Raw genomic sequence first — 12,602 nt, forward strand, 5'->3', positions numbered from 1 at the left:
GGGTAATCTCGCTCACTGATAGGCACTCTTCGTGTCTTCAGTGTCTGGGGGCCGAGCACCGTCCCCAGAACTGTAGTCTGTGCTCCCTCTTACAAAGGCGGACTCAAGTAGCGAGATTGGCCCAGTGGAACGTTTTGTTCTCGGGCTCTTCGTCGGCATCGGCACCGGGGTCATCGTGTGCATCGACGTCATCAGCGTCCAGACCTTCTTCCTTGGCTGCCAGTGCATCGAGTGCATCGAGGCATCGGCCCTCTGCATCGGCGCCGAGACATCGGATAGCTGCATCGACGTCGGTGGTACCGGGACCTCGTCTCCTGATGTCGTCGGACGGTGGTGCATCGTGTGGAGTGCAGGTGAGGGCTGTCCATTCCCCTGCTGGTGGCGGTGAGCCCTCGGGTGGGTCTCCTCCTACCCTGAGGGCTCCTGCGGTACAGCCCCCCCGAGACCGACCTCCTTCGGCCTCGGCCCCGAGGAAGCGACGGCTGGATTCTACGTCCTCCTCGTCGGTGCCGGGAGCTCCGGTGACATGCTTCGGAAGAAGTCGAAGAAGCATCGACACCGGTCCCCTCCCCGCGTCGGCACCGAGAGCTCTGGGTCGCCGAGGGAGTCGGCACCCAGCAGGCATCGGCACCGAGAGGACCGCTCACCCTCTGTTCAGGAGGTGTCGATGCGCTCCACTCTGGACAGCCCGGAACAGCCTCCACGCCCGGAACAGGTTCTGACGTCGACGCCTGCATCGACCTCCATGCCTTTCTCTGCAGCCGCTCTGAACGAGAGCCTCCGGGCCGTTCTCCCAGAGATTCTGGGAGAGCTGTTGCGCCCTACCCCTCCGGTACCGGCGGTGCTTGCGCCTCCGGTACCGTCGAGCGTGGCGCCGGCTGGCCCATCGCCCGGGGTGAGGTCCCCGACGTCGGTACCCGCGTGCGGTGCCGACTGCGGCCACCTCCCAGGAGGGCTCCCCGACTACGTCGGCGGAGGGAGCTTCGCCGATGCGGGCGAGGGAGTCTACCTCTCGACGCCCCCATCGTGGACGTGGCTCCACGGAGTCGAGCCGGGCACGGTTGCAGACGCAGGTCCGTGAACTTGTGTCCTGACACCGAGGGTGAGGCCTCGTGGGAGGAAGAAGAAGACCCCAGATATTTCTCTGACGAGGAGTCTGAGGGTCTACCTTCTGATCCCACTCCCTCTCCTGAAAGACAGCTTTCTCCTCCCGAGAGTCTGTCTTTTGCTTCCTTGTCCGGGAGATGTCTACGGCCATCCCCTTCCCGGTGGTTGTGGAGGACGAGCCCAGGGCTGAAATGTTTGAGCTCCTGGACTATCCTTCTCCACCTAAGGAAGCGTCCACTGTTCCCCTGCACCATGTCCTAAAAAAGACATTGCTGGCGAACTGGACCAAGCCTTTAACTAATCCCCACATCCCCAAGAAGATCGAGTCCCAGTACCGGATCCATGGGGACCCAGAGCTGATGCGCACTCAGTTGCCTCACGACTCTGGAGTTGTGGATCTGGCCCTAAAGAAGGCTAAGAGTTCTAGGGAGCATGCTTCGGCGCCCCCGGGCAAAGACTCTAGAACCTTAGACTCCTTTGGGAGGAAGGCCTACCATTCCTCTATGCTCGTGGCCAAAATTCAGTCTTACCAGCTCTACACGAGCATACACATGCGGAATAATGTGCGATAGTTGGCGGGCTTGGTTGATGCTCTTCCCCCTGAGCAAGCCAAGCCTTTTCAGGAGGTGGTCAGGCAGCTGAAGGCGTGCAGAAAATTCCTGGCCAGAGGAGTTTGACACTTTTGATGTTGCGTCCAGGGCCGCTGCTCAAGGTGTGGTGATGCGCAGGCTCTCATGGCTGCGTGCCGCCGACCTGGAGAATAGAATCCAGCAGCGGATTGCGGACTCGCCTTGCCGTGCGGACAACATTTTTGGAGAAAAAGTCGAGCAGGTGGTAGAGTCTCTCCACCAGCGGGACACCGCATTCGACAAGTTCTCCCGCCGGCAGCCTTCAGCTTCTACCTCTACAGGTAGACGATTTTTCGGGGGAAGGAAGACTGTTCCCTATACTTCTGGTAAGCATACAGTGGGGGAAATAAGTATTTGATCCCTTGCTGATTTTGTAAGTTTGCCCACTGACAAAGACATGAGCAGCCCATAATTGAAGGGTAGGTTATTGGTAACAGTGAGAGATAGCACATCACAAATTAAATCCGGAAAATCACATTGTGGAAAGTATATGAATTTATTTGCATTCTGCAGAGGGAAATAAGTATTTAATCCCTCTGGCAAACAAGACCTAATACTTGGTGGCAAAACCCTTGTTGGCAAGCACAGCGGTCAGACGTCTTCTGTAGTTGATGATGAGGTTTGCACACATGTCAGGAGGAATTTTGGTCCACTCCTCTTTGCAGATCATCTCTAAATCATTAAGAGTTCTGGGCTGTCGCTTGGCAACTCGCAGCTTCAGCTCCCTCCATAAGTTTTCAATGGGATTAAGGTCTGGTGACTGGCTAGGCCACTCCATGACCCTAATGTGCTTCTTCCTGAGCCACTCCTTTGTTGCCTTGGCTGTATGTTTGGGTCATTGTCGTGCTGGAAGACCCAGCCACGACCCATTTTAAGGCCCTGGCGGAGGGAAGGAGGTTGTCACTCAGAATTGTACGGTACATGGCCCCATCCATTCTCCCATTGATGCGGTGAAGTAGTCCTGTGCCCTTAGCAGAGAAACACCCCCAAAACATAACATTTCCACCTCCATGCTTGACAGTGGGGACGGTGTTCTTTGGGTCATAGGCAGCATTTCTCTTCCTCCAAACACGGCGAGTTGAGTTCATGCCAAAGAGCTCAATTTTTGTCTCATCTGACCACAGCACCTTCTCCCAATCACTCTCGGCATCATCCAGGTGTTCACTGGCAAACTTCAGACGGGCCGTCACATGTGCCTTCCGGAGCAGGGGGACCTTGCGGGCACTGCAGGATTGCAATCCGTTATGTCGTAATGTGTTACCAATGGTTTTCGTGGTGACAGTGGTCCCAGCTGCCTTGAGATCATTGACAAGTTCCCCCCTTGTAGTTGTAGGCTGATTTCTAACCTTCCTCATGATCAAGGATACCCCACGAGGTGAGATTTTGCGTGGAGCCCCAGATCTTTGTCGATTGACAGTCATTTTGTACTTCTTCCATTTTCTTACTATGGCACCAACAGTTGTCTCCTTCTCGCCCAGCGTCTTACTGATGGCTTTGTAGCCCATTCCAGCCTTGTGCAGGTGTATGATCTTGTCCCTGACATCCTTAGACAGCTCCTTGCTCTTGGCCATTTTGTAGAGGTTAGAGTCTGACTGATTCACTGAGTCTGTGGACAGGTGTCTTTCATACAGGTGACCATTGCCGACAGCTGTCTGTCATGCAGGTAACGAGTTGATTTGGAGCATCTACCTGGTCTGTAGGGGCCAGATCTCTTACTGGTTGGTGGGGGATCAAATACTTATTTCCCTCTGCAGAATGCAAATAAATTCATATACTTTCCACAATGTGATTTTCCGGATTTAATTTGTGATGTGCTATCTCTCACTGTTACCAATAACCTACCCTTCAATTATGGGCTGCTCATGTCTTTGTCAGTGGGCAAACTTACAAAATCAGCAAGGGATCAAATACTTATTTCCCCCACTGTAGGTACAATCCTCCTTCCCGACAGCCTGCGGCCCAGGCTAAGCCCCAGCGCGCTCGCTCTCGTCAGCAGCGTGCGCCTCAGCAAGGCCCCGCGGCTCCCCAGCAAAAGCAAGGGGCGAGCTTTTGACTGGCTCCAGCAGAGCATAGCCGACATCCAAGTGTCAGTGTCGGGCGACCTGCCAGTCGGAGGGAGGTTGAAAGCTTTTCACCAAAGGTGGCCTCTCATAACCTCCGATCAGTGGGTTCTGCAAATAGTCCGGCAAGGATACACCCTCAATTTGGCCTCCAAACCTCCAAATTGTCCACCGGGAGCTCAGTCTTACAGCTTCCAGCACAAGCAGGTACTTGCAGAGGAACTCTCCGCCCTTCTCAGCGCCAATGCGGTCGAGCCCGTGCCATCCGGGCAAGAAGGGCTGGGATTCTATTCCAGGTACTTCCTTGTGGAAAAGAAAACAGGGGGGATGCGTCCCATCCTAGACCTAAGGGCCCTGAACAAATATCTCGTAAAAGAAAAGTTCAGGATGCTTTCCCTGGGCACCCTTCTCCCCATGATTCAGCAAAACGATTGGCTATGCTCTCTGGACTTGAAGGATGCCTACACACACATCCCGATACTGCCAGCTCACAGACAGTATCTGCAATTTCAGTTGGGCACACGCCACTTCCAGTACTGTGTGCTACCCTTTGGGCTCGCCTCTGCGCCCAGGGTGTTCACAAAGTGCCTAGCTGTGGTAGCAGCGGCGCTTCGCAGGCTGGGGGTGCACGTGTTCCCATATCTCGACGATTGGCTGGTGAAGAACACATCCGAGGCAGGAGCCCTGCAGTCCATGCAGATGACTATTCGCCTCCTGGAGCTACTGGGGTTTGTGATAAATTACCCAAAGTCCCATCTTCTCCCAGTGCAGAAACTCGAATTCATAGGAGTTCTGCTGGATTCTCGGACGGCTCGTGCCTATCTCCCAGAGGCGAGAGCCAACAACTTGTTGTCCCTCGTCTCGCGGGTGCGAGCGTCCCAGCAGGTCACAGCTCGGCAGATGTTGAGATTGCTGGGCCACATGGCCTCCACAGTTCATGTGACTCCCATGGCCCGTCTTCACATGAGATCTGCTCAATGGACCCTAGCCTCCCAGTGGTATCAGGCTGCTGGGGGTCTAGAAGACGTGATCCACCTGTCCACGAGTTTTCTCGAATCCCTGTATTGGTGGACAATCTGGTCCAATTTGACCCTGGGACGTCCTTTCCAAATTCCTCAGCCACAAAAAGTGCTGACAACGGATGCGTCTCTCCTGGGATGGGGAGCTCATGTCGATGGGCTTCACACCCAAGGAAGCTGGTCCCTCCAGGAACGCGGTCTACAGATCAATCTCCTGGAGTTGCGAGCGATCTGGAACGCTCTGAAGGCTTTCAGAGATCGGCTGTCCCATCAAATTATCCAAATTCAGACAGACAACCAGGTTGCCATGTACTATGTCAACAAGCAGGGGGGCACCGGATCTCGCCCCCTGTGTCAGGAAGCCGTCAGCATGTGGCTTTGGGCTCGCCGTCTCGGCATGGTACTCCAAGCCACATATCTGGCAGGCGTAAACAACAGTCTGGCCGACAGACTGAGCCGGATTATGCAACCTCACGAGTGGTCGCTCAACTCCAGAGTGGTACGCCAGATCTTCCAAGTGTGGGGCACCCCCTTGGTGGATCTCTTCGCATCTCGAGTGAACCACAAAGTCCCTCAGTTCTGTTCCAGGCTTCAGGCCCCCGGCAGACTAGCATCGGATGCCTTCCTCCTGGATTGGGGGGAGGGCCTGCTGTATGCTTATCCTCCCATTCCTCTGGTGGGAAAGACTTTGTTGAAACTCAAGCAAGACCGAGGCACCATGATTCTGATTGCTCCTTTTTGGCCGCGTCAGATCTGGTTCCCTCTTCTTCTGGAGTTATCCTCCGAAGAACCGTGGAGATTGGAGTGTTTTCCGACCCTCATCACGCAGGACGAAGGGGCTCTTCTGCATCCCGGCCTCCGGTCCCTGGCTCTCACGGCCTGGATGTTGAGAGCGTAGACTTTGCCTCTTTGGGTCTGTCAGAGGGTGTCTCCCGCGTCTTGCTTGCTTCCAGGAAAGATTCCACTAAGAGGAGTTACTTCTTTCTGTGGAGGAGGTTTGTCGTCTGGTGTGACAGCAAGGCCCTAGCTCCTCGCTCTTGTCCTACACAGACCCTGCTTGAATACCTTCTGCACTTGTCTGAGTCTGGTCTCAAGACCAACTCTGTAAGAGTTCACCTTAGCGCAATCAGTGCATACCATTACCATGTGGAAGGTAAGCCGATCTCAGGACAGCCTTTAGTTGTTCGCTTCATGAGAGGTTTGCTTTTGTCAAAGCCCCCTGTCAAGCCTCCTACAGTGTCATGGGATCTCAATGTCGTTCTCACCCAGCTGATGAAACCTCCTTTTGAGCCACTGAATTCCTGCCATCTGAAGTACTTGACCTGGAAGGTCATTTCTTGGTGGCAGTTACTTCAGCTCGTAGAGTCAGTGAGCTTCAGGCCCTGGTAGCCCAGGCCCCTTACACCAAATTTCATCATAACAGAGTAGTCCTCCGCACTCACCCTAAGTTCTTGCCAAAGGTCGTGTCGGAGTTCCATCTGAACCAGTCAATTGTCTTGCCAACATTCTTTCCCCGTCCTCATTCCTGCCCTGCTGAACGTCAGCTGCACACATTGGACTGCAAGAGAGCATTGGCCTTCTACCTGGAGCGGACACAGCCCCACAGACAGTCCGCCCAATTGTTTGTTTCTTTTGACCCCAATAGGAGGGGAGTGGCTGTAGGGAAACGCACCATATCCAATTGGCTAGCAGATTGCATTTCCTTCACTTACGCCCAGGCGGGGCTGGCTCTTGAGGGTCATGTCACGGCTCATAATGTCAGAGCCATGGCTGCGTCGGTAGCCCACTTGAAGTCAGCCTCCATTGAAGAAATTTGCAAAGCTGCGACGTGGTCATCTGTCCACACATTCACATCTCATTACTGCCTGCAGCAGGATACCCGACGCGACAGTCGGTTCGGGCAGTCAGTTCTTCAGAACCTGTTTGGGCTTTAGGATCCAACTCCACCCCCCGAGGGCCCTGTTTGTTCTGTTCCAGGCTGCACTCTCAGTTAGTTGGTAAATTTTTTAGGTCAATCTCAGTTATGTCCTCGCCGTTGCGAGGCCCAATTGACCATGGTTGTTGTTTTGAGTGAGCCTGGGGGCTAGGGATACCCCATCAGTGAGAACAAGCAGCCTGCTTGTCCTCGGAGAAAGCGAATGCTACATACCTGTAGAAGGTATTCTCCGAGGACAGCAGGCTGATTGTTCTCACAAACCCGCCCGCCTCCCCTTTGGAGTTGTGTCTTCCCTTGAAATGTATTGTCTTGCTACATACTGGACTGGCCGGCTCGAGCCGGTTTCGGGCGGGAAGACGGCCGCGCATGCGCGGTGCGCGCGAGAGCTAGCAAAGATCTTTGCTAGGAAGATTCCGATTGGAGGGGCTGCCGAGGACGTCACCCATCAGTGAGAACAATCAGCCTGCTGTCCTCGGAGAATACCTTCTACAGGTATGTAGCATTCGCTTTATCTGAAAGCAAATGTAAGCCTGTGCCAGCACTGGTCAGTTCTTTTTTAAGTTGAACAAATGGGATATTTTCATGTCAGAACAAAGCAATAACAATCTAGAGGGGTCTTTTACTAAAGCTTAGCTCAAGTTATCTGCAGCATGGCTCATAGGAATAAAGTGGGCCCTGCTGCAGATAACTCGAGCTTAGCTTTAGTAAAAGACCCCACAACAGTCTTAACTGGGGAATTATTCTAATTATTTGCTCTAATGAATATAAATGAACTGCAGCAATCACTGTAGTAAGCCCACACACAATCACGAATGTTCCCTTTAAGCTGTGGTGGGAATCCTTCAACCGCATTGCTGCCAGTGAAGGCAGGTGGTTCACTGCAATGTTTTCAATCTTTAGGGACAGGCGAGGTTGGAAAAGAACAGGACACTGCATGAGCCTATCTGGCCCATTACGTGGGCTTAAGCCAGTAGGCGGAGCTTGCCACCACATTGAGTGACCCAAAACAGTAGCAAATGCTGTTGAAAACAATAGGAAAAGATTATTAAAAATGATGAAATGCGTGGTCCATCTGTAAAAAGTCTAAAACTGTTCCAGTTGGATAGGCAGTGACTTAAAAGGTGGAGGTTAAAGGATTTTATTTTTCTTTATTTGACAGCTTTTATATTTATTTGAAATCTTCCCATATATAGATATAAATCATGAAAACAAATTGAAAATCACTAAAACAGCATAAAAAATCACTGTAACTGGTAGAAACAGTAGTAATAAACTCTGTATTTTGTGCTCATTTTATAATTAAATGGAAATAAAATTAAACTGTCCTGGGGCACAAGGAATCACATCTTCACGTCATCTCTTTTGGAACAGTTGACGTTTTAGATACACAAATGGATTATTCTGTTTTGAGCATGTTTCAGGGACAAGTGGTTTTTATAAGTCAAACTAGTAAAAATAAATATTTTGTTTCATGCAGATCTCTCATTTGTTTAAACATAACTAAATGGGCTGTAAGCCCCTAATATAGCCCATTGGCTTTCTTATATTTGTTGGAAGGGGAGGAGTAGGGAAACACGCTCCGCATGCGTTCATTTGCCTTGTTGTGTAGTGTTCCGCCCTCGACGTCATCACGTGTGATGCGAGGGCAGGGCATGAAGACATGGTGAGTGTTGTGGCTTCACCACCATGAACTTACGAACCAGTGTGTGAGTGCCTGCAGTGACATCAGTGTCCTCAGAATGTTGAGGGTGCGTTTTATTATAGTAGATGATACTGAAACAGCGCCCTCCCACTGGCAGGAATGTAGGTGGAGAACAGCACAGCTTTGAGAAAACATTCACAACCACAATCTTTTAACTTTTTATTGTAAAGAATTGCTTGACTAATCATCTTTGAATTGTGTATAACTAAGGCTGCACAGTTAATGCGTTTTTAACACAACATGTTAAAATTTGAACTTTGCATCAATAATTTTTATGTGTTAATTGCGTCAAGCTATGTGTTCCTTGTTCTGCTACTTATCTTTCTCTCAGTTTTCTACCGCTGTCATTCCCCCCCCCCCCCCACCCGGGTGGACCTGCAGCTTTCTCTCCAGCCGCCCTGCGTTCTCTCCTACCCGCCTCCCCCATGCTCCAGCAGCCTTTTCTCTCCTGCCACCCTGTGTTCTTTGGCATCTCATTCTCCCTCTGCCCCCCCCCCTCCCCCCCCCCCCCGGTGGCCCTCTGAATTTGCCTTGTACACTCAACAGCGTTAAGCACCCACTGCTCCTCTGTAACTGGAGTTGTCCTCCCTCTCTAGTGTCCCACCTCTTCTGATGAAACTTCCTGTTTCCTGCGGGCAGGACACTAGAGAAAGGACAAGGTTGCCAGGTGGGCGGTTTTCCACGACCCCCTGCGGGAAAGTTTTGCCTGCTGTGGGTCGCGGGTTTTTGTTCTTGTTTTTGGTTTTTTCCGCGTTTTTTGTGCGGTTTTTCGGGCCGCGGGGGCGGGGCTAGTGACATTTTGGGCGGGATTAGATGACGTTTTGAGTGGGGCCGATGACGGAGGAGGCGTGGTCAATGGCAGCAGGGGCGGAGTTGATGACTGTGGGGGCGGGGTGTGAATTTTTTGGGCGGGTTTGGGGACCGGGTACCTGGCAACCCTGGAAAGGAGGGCTGTGGTCACAGAGGAGCAGCATGTGCTTAATTCTGCTGTGTGTACAAAGCAAGTTCAGAGGATTGCTGGGAGGGGGGGGGGAGGGAGAATGAGATGCCAGACATAGCGGGGTGCCAGAAAATAAAAGGCTATCGGGGAGGGGGTAGGAGAGAACACGGGGCAGCTAGAGAGAGAAAGCTGGAGGAGCCCCGGGGGGGGGGGGGGGGGGGGGGGAACAGGAGAGGAGAATATGCCTGTCTCTCCACTGGGTTGTATGTGGAAATGAGAAGGTGTCCATGGAGAGAAGAAGGGATGAGATGTGCCCATGGAGCGGAGGAGAGACCAGAGGATATGGTGCCCATGGAAGAAGGAGAAGCGAAGAGATGGAGGAGAGAAAAGAAATAGGAGATAGAGAGGCCCTGAAAACAGAGTTCAGAGCACAGAGAAAGGGAATAAGATGATTAGAAAAATAAAATCACCGGACAATAAAGGTACGAAAATGATTTTATTTTCAGTTTAGTAACTGAAGTACAGTATGTCCGTTTTGAGAACTTATATCTGTCAGTATTTTGCACTGTACAGGTGAGAATGTGAGGGGAACACTTATTCAATTGTACGATTTAAAACATTTAGTCAATGTGCAGCCTTATTTATAACACCTGTGTTTCAGGCATGAAAAAAACTGTCTGACAAAAAGATACACTAGTATAATATCTCTGTTACTAGAACCGGTATTATTTTCCAGAAGGTTTCAGTGGTTTGTTTTTTTTTTGCTTCTTATAGTTGTTATTTTGAGGTCTTAAGATTTGTGTGGTAATGTGCAGAATATATTTTTATTATGCTGTTCTTGGGTCAACATATTTTAACGCATATGATGGTGTGGGGGTGTTTTGTTTATACCAGGTTTCACACAATGTACCTGAAAATCCATCAGCTGATGTGACTGACAAGCAGCATCCGCATCCTTTGAGCCTGGAAATTACCCCTGTGGATTACCTCCTCGGTGTGGCCGATCTCACTGGAGAACTGATGCGCCTGTGTATTGGCAGTATTGGAAACGGTGATATTGAAACACCCTTTGAACTGAGCCAGTTCCTGCGCCAGGTTTATGACGGATTCTCCTACATAGGAAATACCGGACCCTATGAGATTTCAAGGAAACTGTATACGTTAAAACAGAGTCTGGCCAAAGTGGAGAATGCCTGCTACACGCTGAAAGTGAGGGGCTCAGAAATCCCTAAACACATGTTGGCTGATGTATTTGCTGCCAAGGCTGAAATGATGGAGCAGGTGGAAGGCATTTCCTAACTCCTGTCTTCAGTTGCTCAGTAAGGGGCCGGGGGGGTGTTCCACTATGTAAATTTCTTAATATTTTTCTTTCTAAGCAAGCTTTTGTTATGACTTCTGTGCAGATGGAAGGGCAAATCTGCTTGTTTGCATTACATTTTATAGCTTTATAAGCTTTCTACATTATACGTTTTTAAAAGTGAACAAGTTAATTTAACAGTTCCACCAAAGTTCACTTCAGAACTGGCGAGCAGGTCTGCCAATCAGTCTAGAACGGCATGATATCCCCTTTCATACATCGTTTGGTAGTTTCGTGACTCGCAGTGCATTTAGGGGGGAAAGGGGGGGAATGGGACTTGATCTACCGCCTTTCTGAGGTTTTTGCAACTACATTCAAAGCGGTTTACATATATTCAGGGACCCTTTTAACCCCTAATGCAGGCTTAGCATGTGAAAAACAAGCTACCACAAAATGTCTTTAACACTTTTTGTGGTATATTGCCTCTGCGTGCAGTAATCACACATTATTATTAATTTTTAAAAGGTTTTTGTCGGGAGAGGGCATGATAGGAGCAGTAAATGTGTGGAAGCTTTATCCCGCTAGCGCATTTTGATTAGAACATGCTACCTGTATAACATGGGACCACATAGCACCTCCTAAATAGGAAGGGTTAAATGCTCCCATATTAATTTTATGCAGGTACCACGTGCTAATGGAAATATTAGTGGGGAACCTACAGAAAATCCCTAATAAAGACCCATGTTAAATCTGGGCTTAGTGCACCAGAAAGTCGTGCGCCAAAACACGTTAAGCCTATATTTTCAATTAAAAAAAAATTTTTTTTTTAAGAGATCGTTCCTGTGCCTTCAGCCTTTACCAGTGCTGTCTTAAAGTGAGTGAAGTCTAGAGCAAGGTAACTGTAGTGCCATGACCAGAGGCAGCCACTGGAGTTTTGTTTGCAAATGAACAGGCCTTTTCTTTACAGTACTTTCATTGGTGTGCCTGATATCTGAGATGAAATATTTTGTTTGAAGTCTATTTAAGGATGCAACTAAGTTAGCAGATAGATCTTGTAATGATAGAAATGAGTCAGCATTGCATGTTTTCCCCTAGAGTCCGATTTAAAATTCGCAATTCTTGCTTCAATGTTCTTTGGAGAGCTTCTTATGCGACCACAAGACAGAAGCTGGTTCTAATTGATAAGTGGCAGGCGCTTAATACAGGCAGGAGCAAGGTCCTAAATCAGGGATGTCCATCCTCAACCCTCGCCAGGTGGGGATTTCCACAATGAATATGCATGAGATTTAGTCGCGTACAGCGGAGGCAGTTCACGCAAACAGATCTCATGTATATTCATTGGGGAAAATCCTGAAAACCCAACTGGATTGTGGCCCTCGAGGACTGAGGTTAGACACACCTGTTTTAAACCTTTGTGTCATGTGTTTATTTTATACTTCTGTACAAGTCACTTTTTATGTGCTATCAAAAATAGATCTTAATGTACGTTCAGTAGTGGTTTATTAGTTTGTTTGTTTTTTATATTAAAAAGAAATAATGTATACCTGTGTGTGCTTCACTTTCTTGTACATAATGTTTGGTGTTCAATTAAAAAGTTTTGGAGATTTCTTGAGCCAGAAGATATAAATATATCGTGATCAGGCAGGGAGCGTGGATTGGGAATCTGGGGGAGCAGGAAGGGGAAAGTCCCTTTTGTACCCTAAAACCAGAAGGTTCAGAACCAAAAGCGCCAGGCTAGTCCGGGAGAGCAGTTTGTCTCCTTCCCCAGTGAGGTCATTGGGATCAAAAGACTACAAGTCCCAGCAGTCCTTGAGGGAGGCACGGGGTAGGACCAGGAAGTGCTAGCCACACTATAAGTCCCAGAATCCTAGGGGAAAGGAGGAGGATTGGAGGGGGCTTGATCAGGATGATA

At 49.8% G+C, this 12,602-nt stretch overlaps 1 protein-coding gene across 1 annotated transcript in view; it reads left to right on the top strand.

Moving 5' to 3' along the window:
- TSNAX (translin associated factor X) overlaps window positions 1-12,183 on the top strand; it is a 75,818-nt gene extending 63,635 nt beyond the window's left edge. Inside the window, 1 exon segment of the mRNA XM_030199756.1 lies at window positions 10,288-12,183. Coding sequence (XP_030055616.1) covers window positions 10,288-10,692 — 405 coding nt within the window. The 3' untranslated portion in view covers window positions 10,693-12,183.
- The last annotated feature ends 419 nt before the right edge of the window (window positions 12,184-12,602 follow it).

Source organism: Microcaecilia unicolor, chromosome 4, assembly GCF_901765095.1.
Source record: "Microcaecilia unicolor chromosome 4, aMicUni1.1, whole genome shotgun sequence".
Classification (NCBI taxonomy): domain Eukaryota; kingdom Metazoa; phylum Chordata; class Amphibia; order Gymnophiona; family Siphonopidae; genus Microcaecilia; species Microcaecilia unicolor.